This window comes from Anolis carolinensis, chromosome 1 (assembly GCF_035594765.1).
Source record: "Anolis carolinensis isolate JA03-04 chromosome 1, rAnoCar3.1.pri, whole genome shotgun sequence".
In the NCBI taxonomy this organism is placed as follows: domain Eukaryota; kingdom Metazoa; phylum Chordata; class Lepidosauria; order Squamata; family Dactyloidae; genus Anolis; species Anolis carolinensis.
In genome coordinates this window covers 235,491,602-235,504,145 of record NC_085841.1, presented here as the reverse complement: position 1 = coordinate 235,504,145, position 12,544 = coordinate 235,491,602, and the positions used below count along the sequence as shown (strand labels likewise).

The 12,544-nt window shown below is 40.2% G+C and overlaps 1 protein-coding gene across 1 annotated transcript in view; it reads right to left on the bottom strand.

The window, feature by feature from the left end:
• The window catches only part of osbp (oxysterol binding protein), a 41,676-nt gene that overhangs the window by 14,870 nt on the left and 14,262 nt on the right, over positions 1-12,544 (bottom strand). Inside the window, exon 3 of the mRNA XM_008112280.2 lies at positions 3,653-3,903. Within this exon, the coding sequence (XP_008110487.2) occupies positions 3,653-3,903 (251 nt within the window). The remainder of the gene's footprint in view (positions 1-3,652; positions 3,904-12,544) is intronic.

The window sequence follows — 12,544 nt, the reverse complement described above, 5'->3', positions numbered from 1 at the left end:
GTCACCTCTCTCTATTCCACAGCAGGTACAACCCAAATCAAATTTTACAACCTGTTGCTAGTGCTTGCTGTTCAAGTGGTAAACAATGTTCTCCTGTTGAGTAACTGGAAATGCAGAGGATGACATCCTTCTGATTCTACCTGAATACTATGCTATTTTTCCCATTTGCAGACTGATCAGCATGCAGCACTAGCAACTTCAGAAAAGCCATAGAAGGCACTTCTTTTAAGAATGATGCTCAGATGTCCCTAGGCAAGTAGTATTCCTTTAGTATAATCCCTGTCAGGAACTTTAAAAGCCAGCTAGCCAAATGCTGTGAAAATATCACTAGCAGATAGGTATATGGATTTTACATAAAAACTGAAATAAAAGTAAATGTATTTACAGTATGACCCCCATATCTGCAGAACCATGAAATCATGGATAATAGTGAACTCTATATTATACTTGGGCCAGAACCATACCATAGAATAGCACTGGAAGACCTAGAGAAGCTTGCAAACATTTCCAGAGCGGAATATTGTTTTAGAGTGTGGGTAAATGACATTATGGATGTCAAATCCATGGATAAGGGGGTGGTACTGTAATCTTACGAATTGCGCCAGTAATTAGAAACTTATTTTAAAGCTATGCTGAGTTGATTAACTTGTCTTCAGGGCAAAACAGAGCAATAAGAATATTTATAAACATTTTTCTGAGCATTTATGCTCTTTAACACTTGTATATAGACCATACAGGAAAAGGCACAGTTCAATTTCATCAAGATAGAAAAGGAAAAAGAAAACAGATGTCTATTACTCTGAAAAGATGCCATGGGTATCTGGATTTGCAATTGAAACTCTAGAAATCTAAACAAAAAGTTAACCAAGGGCAAGAGGTATGGGAAAAGTGAACAGAGAGAAGCAGCACTTCTTTTTACATTACAACCTGTTTTGAAGTTGAATGACAGGAATTGCCAGACAGTAACACAGAAGCAGTTCCGATTTCCTTCCTCAAGATGTGCTGATGACCACTAACTTACAAAACTTTAAAGCAGTGGTTGTCAACCTATGGGTCCCCATATGTTTTGGCCTTCAACTCCCAGCAATCCTAACAGCTGGTAAAAAGAGACTACCAGTGGCTGCCAGTCATGGTGGCATGTTACCTTTGGGATCAACCTATTTCCAAATACTACTAGCTCAGAAAACAAAAGCTGGAGAGGGGTACTGCCTTCCCATCCTGCCCATGGACTTTCTGGTGGATTTTATTTTACCACTATAGGACACAGGATGCCAAATTAAATAGGGCAAACAGAACTGGATTCCTACATTGTTATGGAGGAGCAAAACGAACACGCACATTAATTCTGTCGAAAGAAAGCTAAGTTTCAGTCTATACTATATATTTTTATCTACAAATATTCATAACAAATCTCAAGTTTTACTTTTAAATTTTTAAACCCACCCTGATGATTTCTGCATATCAGGAAGGCAAGCATGGCAAACCACAGGGTTTTCTAAACTGTAATCCCCATTTCATGCTTTCAGCAATCCTTAGTGTTTAAAGTCCTTTGCAGTGTAAAATGCCTACTGCTAGATATGCAGGGTTTTTTTAAAGGACATTATGATGTCATTCATGTTCAAAGAACAGCATTCCAGGTCTTTGTTTTACAATTCACCAGGTAGGCAGCGACAACCAGAAATTCTATAAAGGTGAATGATGGAATTTCATGTCATGAAATGTGAGGGCTAGCAAAAGAAGGATGGCCCATTCATTCCTCTTTAGTAAATGACTTTTTTTTGCGAGGGGTGCTTTTTTTCTTTCTTTTTATAAACACTATTTTTTCCTCCTTTGTAGCCAGCTTGGAAGCACAAACCAGTTATTTCAATGGAATCTAGAAAATAATGGTACAAGTTAGCAACTTCTATAGATTTACTGAAAAAGATGTAATACAGTAGAGTCTCGCTTATGCAACCTTCGCTAATCCAACATTCTGTATTATCCAACGCAGTCTACCTTTTAGTATTTAATGTTTTTGTAGTCCATGTTTTGAATACATTGCTATGTTTTGGTGCTAAATTCGTAAATACAGTCATTACTACATAACATTACCGTGTATTGAACTGCTTTTTCTGTCAATTTATTGTAAAACATGATGTTTTGGTACATAATTTGTAAAACCATAACATAATTTGATGTTTAATAGACTTTTCCTTAATCCCTCCTCATAATCCAACATTTTCACTTATCCAATGTTCAGCCGGCTCATTTATGTTGGATAAGTGAGACTCTACCGTATTCCCTTTTTGAGGGAGGGCTTTGCTTCATTGCAGCAGCTGCCATTCTCCAGTGGTTTAAACAAAACACACTTTTGATTGTGGCCATTTGACTGAGAGGATTTAGCTTTCTACAAATGACTAAAGTGGTCTATAGATAGTTATTCATGTTATGACACTTTGATATATGCATTTAGCATATATGCCAAATTAGCAGATTGGAATGCATTTTATACGTCTTTTGAAAATATTTCTGACATTTTAAAATTAGTCACTTTGTTCACATTTGTTTGTTCTTGCTCCAGGCAATCTGTTCCAGAAAATGGGACCATTTCCTTGACTTAACGAAGGATGGGAGGGATATTGGAACAGCATCAGATTTAAACACCTGAATGTCAAATTCCTACTTGTTTGTAAATCACAGGCTCAACTCATCTGGGAATAACAGAAAGCATGAAATTCTGCCAACTGATAAATGTGAGCTTTGAACAGAAATCTATGTGCTTTCTGCTTGAGTCCTCACAAAACAATAACCAGTTTTGGAGAATCCAATAGGATTCATTAGGTCATAAAAGCTGTCTCTGAGACATTATCAGCTATTTCCTTCAACTGAACTGGTAGCTGACAGTTGGCTTAAGGATGAAGGAATGGCTACAGGATGTGCAGCCGTATGTAGCCATTTGCTCTGTGTTCAACAGAGCTAACGAATCACAGCTCATTGTCCTTCTGAGATTTCTCAAAGAAATGCACTATTCTCCTCCCTAGTTTTCAAACCCTGGCCTGGTAGGAGAATCAGCAGATAGGAAACAAAGCTGCAATTGTGCCATTGCTGAGGGTAGCAATCAAGGTCACCCAACTGTAATGTTTTCCAGCCTTCATTAATTCTTCTAAAAATCTCTTTTCTCTATGCTGCCATTTTTAGTTGGCCTTTCTTCTGTTTATCACTTATTTTTTAAAAAAATGATTCAAAGCACTGCTCTACTGATTTGCAGTTCTAGCATGCCCTTTTAATATCATTCAGCCTAGTTATGTTTTGGATGGCATTCATCTCACTAGCCACAGGGCGGCCACAGTGAGCTGAAAAATTTTGGCATCTATCGGAGATTTGGGATAAGGAGGAATTTTGCTTGTGGGAGTTTTGTTTTTAACCAGAGGCTTATATTTTGTTAACATATATGATGCCACAGGCAGCTTAGGAATCCAAAAGCTTAATGATGTAACACATCAAATCACTTCTTCCTTCTCCTGAGAGGAAGGGAGAGTTCTGGGATCCCAGCTTTAAACCATTATTAACACTCCCAGAGCCACTGATACAGAACATTACTGATGGTTTCTTTTGGGCAGAGGCCCTCTCCCAACCAGGCAGGCTCATAGCTAATGCCTGGAAGCAGGCTTACATTGATCATGGCGTTGGACGTGATGCGGAAGAGTGTGGCTCGCTCGTTGACCTGCTTGATCTTCTCATTGCTCTCAGCGGGCAGCTTGAGGGTCTCCAACTCACTGAGGGAGCGCTGCAAAGCTGTCCCATGTTTAGCAATCAGGTCGTTACAGGTGCTGAGGTCCTCCACTTTGCTGGAGAGGGTGCGCAGAGTGTTCTGCAGTTCTGTCTTGTCTGTCTGAGACACAGATTCTTCATCGCCTGACTCATCTGTGAAAAAAAAAAGCTGCACCTTAACACCTTCAAGCCAAGAGAGGAGCCCATCATGGAAACAGGCACAAAGCAGAAACATGTTCTCCCAACATGTTGTTCACAGGCCGCTAATGGGGAAGCATTATAAAAATGAGAGTCCATCTCTTAGTCATCTAAATTGGGGTGGGCAATTTCTGAAGGTTATGCCACCCACATACCCCACTGGGGCTGCATGCCACACATTCTTTGGCATTAAATCTGCAGCGACTTGCCATGGTTTGCGTGTATAAGAAGTGCTGTTTATAGCTGTTTTCTTTTTAAATGATTGTACCTCCTAATTGCCTCTAATATCATATATAGTCTAAATATATTTTAACCTGTGTACAATATTAGTTTTTCTGTTTCAAACCACCTTGAGCCCCGGAATTGAGGAAAAGACAAGATGTAAATACAGTAAAATTAAAATAACAATTATGCTTTCTGAAATCTTACAGGATGGTCATTCTATTTAAATATGACGCATCTATACCATACATAGTCCATTTACAGATTTTTACAGACAAGTGGGGTGCCAAATATGCCTGGGATCTCACATGTGGTTCAAATGTCAGCAGCCATCCTTGATCAAGATATGGGAAGGGTAACACTACAGGAATTAAGTTAAAACTCTCCTGCCTTCCTATTTCAGCTATTCAAATGAAGTAAATGGTGGAATTTCTTTTCCTGCAATAGGGCACTATGGCCTAAATATAGCTGGAGTACCAACTAGTGCAGACCCAATGAATCAGTTGCCGAATGAGCAGGCAACATTTATGCATGCTGTTTCAAATACTTTCTTCTATTTGTAAGTAGGAAGCAGTTTTAGTCATAAGGTACAATGCCAGTACTATTAGTCCAACTTAGTTTTATCATGTTGTCCCTCTTGGTATACAAAGAATGCAGGCTCACAGAGATTCAAGCTCCAACGAAGAGGACAAGAACCACCACACACCAGTAAAAGAACAGTCTAAAAACCAATTAGCAACAATAAAATAGCAGACATTTTCAATGGGTAAATCACTGGGAAACTCTAAATTATGCAGAAAGCAGCAGTATATGAGACCCAATTTCACTGTCAGAGTTGCCTAAAGAAAAAAGCAGGACATAAATTAAACAAACCAGTTCTAAGTTAGTGGTACACTGCAAGTTTCTGTTGCAAGCTATGAGTCTCACTTACATGGACAGGGATACCTCAGTTAACTAAGTCTCTGAGAGCAAAGTTGCTTTTTGCAAAGGCTTTTAAGGCCTGCACTTACGGTTTTACCATTTTTATGTATTTTAAATGCAATTTTTTATCCTGTATTTTTGTTTTAATTGATATATTGTATTACTGTTTTATCTTTTTATAGTGTGATTTGTATTATGTTGCCTATATTTTGCCCTATGTTGTTTGGGCCTCTGCCCCATGTAAGCCGCCCGAGTCCCCGCGGGAAGATGGTGGCGGGGTATAAATAAAGTTTTATTATTATTTATTATTACCCATCCTTCTATTTATGCTTATCCTCTGTCTAGTTGAATTTTTTAAGCAGAGGTTGATGAAGGAGGGCTGGAGAATCACATACTTTCAAAACCAGATGGCAGCAGTTTGAGAAATGGAAATTTTAAAACCTAGCTTTACTAGGAAGAATATCTTTAATCAAAATGAGTGTCCTACCCAAACTTTTATTTCTCTTCCAGTCGATTCCCATTATTAGAACAAATTGCCTTTTTAAAGAATGGCAAAAAGATATTACCAGGTTCATTTGGGAGGGGGGGAAAAAGCTAGGATTTGCTATCAGGTATTAACGGACTCTAAGGAGAGAGGCAGCGTATCTCTACCTAATTTACAACTGTATTTCGAGGCATGTGCCTTGGTCTGGGCTAAGGAATGGGCAACACTGACTAACAAGAAGACCCTCAATTTGGAAGGCCATGACCTTAGAAGGGGATGGCATGCATACCTCTGGTACAATAAGGCAAAAATTGAAAAAAAAAATTCACAAATCACTTTGTAAAGGCGGCTCTCCTCAGGGTTTAGCTTAAATATAAGGACAGATTTTACAATAAAACACCACTCTGGATTTCACCAGGGGAGGCCCATCATAAAAGGGAATTTGCTAAGGAAAAATGGATCACATATAAACAGTTATTATGTAAAAAGGGAAACAACTGGAGTTTAAAATAATTAGAAGAATTAAGGACTATAGAAGACAATCTAACATAGTACCAATATAGGCAGATAGGGGAGAGCTATGGAAAAGATAAGAAAAATGATTTCATGGGACAAGAAACCATATGGGACAAAATTCTGACAAGGGAGAAAACTATTATTAAGATACTTTATCAACACCAAAACTGAAGGGGTAAAAGATAACATGATTAAATGGGCGCAAGACCTGGGCCATCCAATTCTCTTTGAAGACTGGGAGAGAATGTGGAAGACCAAACTAAAATACTCTAGCTCATTAAAAATAAAGGAGAACTGGTACAAAATGTTCTTCAGATGGTATCTAACCTCCCAGAAATTGTCTAAATATTATAAGAATCAAAACAAGGAATGTTGGAAGTGTGGTGTCAAAGTGGGGACTTTTCTCCATGCCTGGTGGGAGTGCAAAGAGATTAAGAAATTTTGGAAAAAAATTCATGACCACTCACAAAAAAATTTAAATAGAAAATTTGATCTCAAACCCGAGTACTATCTGCTAAATCTAATGGATATTGAACTAGGAAGAAACAAAGATATATTATTTTTCCACATGACAGCAGCAGCACGGTCACTTATAGCCCAGAGATGGCGAACTAAAGAAATCCCATCATAAGATGCCTGTATCATTAAATTAAGGGACTATACAGATTTGGACTCTATGACATTCTTACTACAAGACCAAACAAGAAGACAGAAGACAGATTGGTCTTGGGTAAAAAAGTACCTCCAGAAAAATCGACACATCGCATTTGAATAGACTATTGTAAATGAGGGTATCCGAAACAGGAAGAAATGAATACTCGATAGAGTAAGGGCAGGAAATAAGGAAGAAGGGATAGAAAATATAAGACATAATTTCTTGTAAATTGTTATCCCTGTGGAATGGACCGAAGGTCCACTGTATTTTGCTGTATACTCTCTCTTTTCTTTTTTTTCTTTCCTCATTTATTTTTTATCTTTTTTTCCTTCTCCCCAAAATCCACACCCTCTGCACTGTAAATCTCCTGAAAAACTCACAATAAAAACTACCTTTAAAAAAACAGATGTCAGCAGTGTGCCTGCAGTAAACAATGCAATAAAGCTGGAGGAGAGTAGGATTCTTCTTTAGCTAGTCCTACTGTTGCTGTGTGTCTTCCTTCAACGGTTTAAGCAAAGAGTAGCTGCCTCCAGAATCCCTTTTCTGAATATGTGTGAACATAGAGGAAAATGAAAAGCAGATAAGAATGCTTAAGCAGCCAATCCCAGGCATATTAAAAAAAAACCATGGATCTCCAAGCCTGACCTACCAAAATAAAAAGGATAAAAATGGAGGCTAGTGAAAAAAAAGTTATTATTTAATGCATTTTGGAATAAGATCTCTATAAAGTTCAAAAGGGTTTATTACACAAGGACCATTAGTGCTGGCCATTTCATTTCATATGTGTACATTGTTTTGAACAACAAAAACACACTGAACTGCTCTTCTTTTTTGTGATGTAGAAACTGATCTCTATTCCTTTCCATGTTATTTCTGGATCTGGTATCCCGTTTTCTGTTAAAGAGGTAATGCCCAGGAACATAGCTACTTCATTAACTGAGGCATACCTGCACGGAGTTTGGGGATTCCCTTTTCTAAACCTCCAGGACACGTCTCCTGAACCCCCTCAACTGACACCCAGCCATCAAATGTAACTTGACATACAGCAAGAGGGATCGGTGGTAGTTTTACATTACACAAGAAAATATTCATCTAAAGCATAATTAACACATGTAATACACAGGCTGAGAAACAAAGATTGTCACCAGTTAAACAGCTTTTAAGAAAAGCCCTTGAAAATGTATATAGACTTACTACCATGATCTCTGCCAGCTGAGTGATTCTGTGAGTTCAAAAAATACTGAAAAAAGAATGTAATTTTTCCAAGATATTAGCAATACAATTCAAATCAAATCTCCTCCATGCATACACAGAGTATATCTCTGAATATTAGGTGCCGGGGATAAATAGAGGGAGGATTTCCCCATGCTCTGAATGGGAACTTCTAGGGGAATCCTGTTATACAGACTGCTGGATGAAATTGACTTTTGGTCTGATTCAGCAGGATAGCTCTTAAGTTCCTCCTTTTTTTAGAAAAAGAAAAAGAAGAAAACCCACCCCTTACAGTTTTTACCTTACTCTTGCATGATTCACTACCCACAAATAATGAGTCAAAAAGCAGAATGGTAAAGAATTGCTTACAAAGAACTCTCATCCTCAAGGGCGGGGGAGAAATTTGCTGCAAGCAATCGACTGGACTAATATGCAACAATCAATTGTACAGTCATTTGAGGGGAAGAGAGAACATAGTTTCTAAATTGCAAAATGCTTGGTGTCAACGTGGCAAAAATTTAAATATCTCCCACCAAGTTGTCATAAAGGTTTGGAAATATTGTAAGTTTCAAGATCAGACTTTTGATGTCTAAGATTTTTTAAACAGGAACATCTACAGGTTGAGAACCCCAAATTTGCAGTTCTGAAATCCAAAATGCTTCAAAACTTAAAACTGTCCCTTTGGGTGGCTGAGATGATGACAACTTTTGCTTTCTGATGTTTCAGTGTATCTCCTTATAGTCATACTAACTGTACCCGGCCATGCGTTGTTGTGGCCCAGTCTGGTTAGGTAAAAATCCAGGTATCCCCCGGGCAACATACTTAGAGAGAGGGAGAAAGGAGGGGAAAAGGCGGATACCAGGGTGCCTCTGGGCATGAGCAGAGCGTTCTCTCTCTTACAAGCCTGGGCCAACTTGGGCCTTCCCTTCAGGTGTCTTGGACTTCAACTCCTACTATTCCTAACAGCCTCAGCCCCCTTCCTATTCCTTTTCCATTTCCTTTTCTGCTTAAGCAGCTGAGGGGGGATAGGAAGGTTCCTGTTAGGAATCGTGGGAGTTGAAGTCCAAAACACCTGGGGGGGGGGGGCAAGTTGGCCCAGGCCTGCTCTATAGCATAAAGAAGAGCAACAGGCCTGGGCCAACTTGGGCTCTCTCTTCAGGTGTTTTGGACTTCAGTTCCTACAATTCCTAACAGCCTAAGGCCCTTTCATATTCCTCTTCCATTTCTTTTTCCATTTAGGCGGCTGAGAGGGGAAAAGAAGGAGTCTGTGGCTTCTTGAGGAAAAAAAAAACTTGATGAATCTATTCCCGCGCACACCGGTTGTTAAAGGGTGGAGACTGCTTGGCTGTTGCTTGCGCTGTTGCTAAAGGGAGGGGCCATCTGTTACAACAGGCGCTAAAGGAGGAGGGAAATGCTTGGCCATTGCTTTGGGGTTTGTGTTTACCTTTCTCTGGTGGGTTAGATTTGTGAGAGTAGGAGATTTGTGAGAGTAGGCTTAAAACACTTGCCAAGTCGAATACTATGTTGTGCCCAAATTTCATAGCCGTTGGTGGAATAGCTTGGGAGATATGATGTCCCTAACGGACAGACATTACATTTTTATTTATATATATGTTTAAATACAGGTATTCCAAAATCCGAAAAATCCAAACTCCAAAACATTTCTGGTCCCAAGCATTCTATATCTGCATTTTAAAATATTCCCCTTTCTCGTTGTTTCTTTCTTTCAGGAAGAGGAGGAAAAACACCAACAAGAAGTAGACTGACATTCAAAGGCAGAATTAGTGGACTAAATTTACTATTAGTTTATAGAGGGCCCATTAAAATAAATGGGATTTCTTGGTCACAATTAAGCAGAGTTCTAATGATTTCAGTGAGCCTTCTCCAAGCACATCGAAAACTGCATTTAGCTCTATGTTTGAAACCCTGACACAGATGACCCAGGTCTCAAACACAATTAACGCCACTGGGCAGAATGCATTTTGTTTCAAACTACTGAAGAACTTCTTTCCAGTCAAGCTGCCAAAATACCTCATTAATTTTTAGATTCTGAGTCTTTATAATCCCATGAAAATGAAATAAATCATCCAGCAATAACTAGTGGCACATTTCCCACTTGTTTTCCTTTCAACAGAGAGCAAACATTTACTATCAAAAGCTAGAGACAACTTGGGAAGGTCTATGCCCTAAATATTCCAGACAAGAACCAAAAGCTTGTTTGAGATACCAGCATTTGCAATCCAATTGTCACAGGGGTGAGGGCTCACAATTTCTTCAGTGAAATGATACTAATACTACTAATAATAAATGTATTTGCACCCCACCTTTTACTCAGAACTGACAACAAAGCAGTTTTATTATTACTGAAATAGTCCTTTTATTTTACCCGATCATTAGAAAACTCTCGCAGAAGCAGAGGCAGCAGGAGGACATTTTTGCTCCCTGGCTTCAGGTAGGATTTGGCTAAGATTTGGCTAAGATTTTAAACTGAGTGTGGGCTTGGCTCCTGTGGTCAAAGTCTAACTGTTGTGTGACTGTTGTGTTGAAAGAGAGCCAGGTACTTAAGTTGATTGACAGCAGGCATTGTCCCCTGTTAATTGAGTTTCTGGGAAAGCTTTATTTGCCAGTGTGAGTTTCTGCCAGAGCCTGATCCCAGAAGGGCAGTTGGTTCTCGCAGAAGCAGAGGCAGCAGGAGGACATTTTTGATCCCTGGCTTCAGGTAGGATTTGGCTAAGATTTGGCTAAGATTTTAAACTGAGTGTGGGCTTGGCTCCTGTGGTCAAAGTCTAACTGTTGTGTGACTGTTGTGTTGAAAGAGAGCCAGGTACTTAAGTTGATTGACAGCAGGCATTGTCCCCTGTTAATTGAGTTTCTGGGAAAGCTTTATGTGCCAGAAAAAGGCACCTTTACTAACTATCCTTTGCAGTACATACAGGAAACAAGCAACATAAACAAATACACAAAGAGGTGGTTTGTTGCAGTTTGCACATAAAGTGCGTGCATATTACTTAACTGTACAAAGATCCCACTTGGCCACCACGCTCACCAAGAGATGCAACAAAAGCAAAACATTCCCATCACATGCACCAGCTGTGGCATGTTCCGCTTTTTCACACAAAAACTAGACAACTACATCTGCTCCAAATGCAAACAGATGACTTTGATGGAGCAGAGGATCCAACAGCTCGAGCACCGTATTAAGACCCTTAAGGACATTCAGGCACTCGAGCTCTTCTTGGACACTGCACAACACGCTGCTGTAGATCAGCAGCCTGCATCACACCAACACCACCAAGACCATGATCAGGAACCTTATGGGGAGATCAACTCAAAGGTAGACAACCCTCAGGCTTGGAAGGAAGTCACCCATAGAAGGAAACGCAGGACCAGGCAGCCTCCGCAGAACTCCTCTGCTCAGCTGCATTTACACAACAGATTTGAAATTCTTACATCATTAACATACAATCAGGAAACACATCTTGTGGAGGACCACAGTTTCTTAGATACCACTCAGTGGACCACCCTGGATCAATGCGCAGGGGATAGCCCTGACGGGGACAGTGCATCACCACAGTCACACTTATGTAATCATGCAAATGCTCCATCCCCAATCATAGACCAGGAGCAACAGGAACATCCTTGGGAGAGTAATGGGCTCTCGGATGTATCTCAATGGATTGTCATTGATGAATGCACTGGGGATGTTGAGGAGGAGGACAACACTTTACACCTACATGATTCACTTCAACAGGAACACTCTTCAGGGGACATACACACTGTCTTGCACAAAAGGGACCCTGTCAATCCTCAAAGGAAACAGGTCTTGGTAGTAGGTGACTCCCTCCTTAGAGGAACAGAAGCCATCATTTCCAGACCGGATGGGATGGCTCGAGAAACATGCTGCCTCCCGGGGGCAAAAATACACCATATCACTCAGAGGCTCAGCAGGCTCCTAAAGCCCCATCACCCTCCCCACCTTATGTTGATTCATGTAGGTACCAATGACACCGCTAGGCATACTTTTCAAAAGATCACAAATGATTTTCGAGCTCTGGGAACAAAGCTAAAACTGTATAATGTACATGTGATCTTTTCATCCCTCCTCCCTGTTGTAGGACACGGCTCTACAAGGGCCGGAAAAATAGTACAGGTCAATAACTGGCTCAGAAAATGGTGTCAAGAGGAGCATTTTGGCTTCCTTGACCATGGTCTACTCTTCCAAGAGGATGGACTACTGGCAAGCGATAGGGTGCATCTCACACAAGTAGGAAAACATCTTTTTGCACACAGACTCACAAACCTCATCAGGCGCACTTTAAACTAGATCCACTGGGGGAGGGGAACAACAGCCTGGCGAACACTATATTACCCACAACCACAGGGAACCGCCGAAAGGCTAAACGGAGGGCTGCACAAACACAGCAAGGACCAAGTACAGAGAGCACAATAATCCCAAATAAACAGTTCGAGGGGAGGTCACAGGGGCTTACATGTCTTTACACTAATGCTCAGAGCATGGGAAATAAGTAAGACGAACTCCAACTCCTAGCACAGCACCACACATACGATGTCATAGGCATCACTGA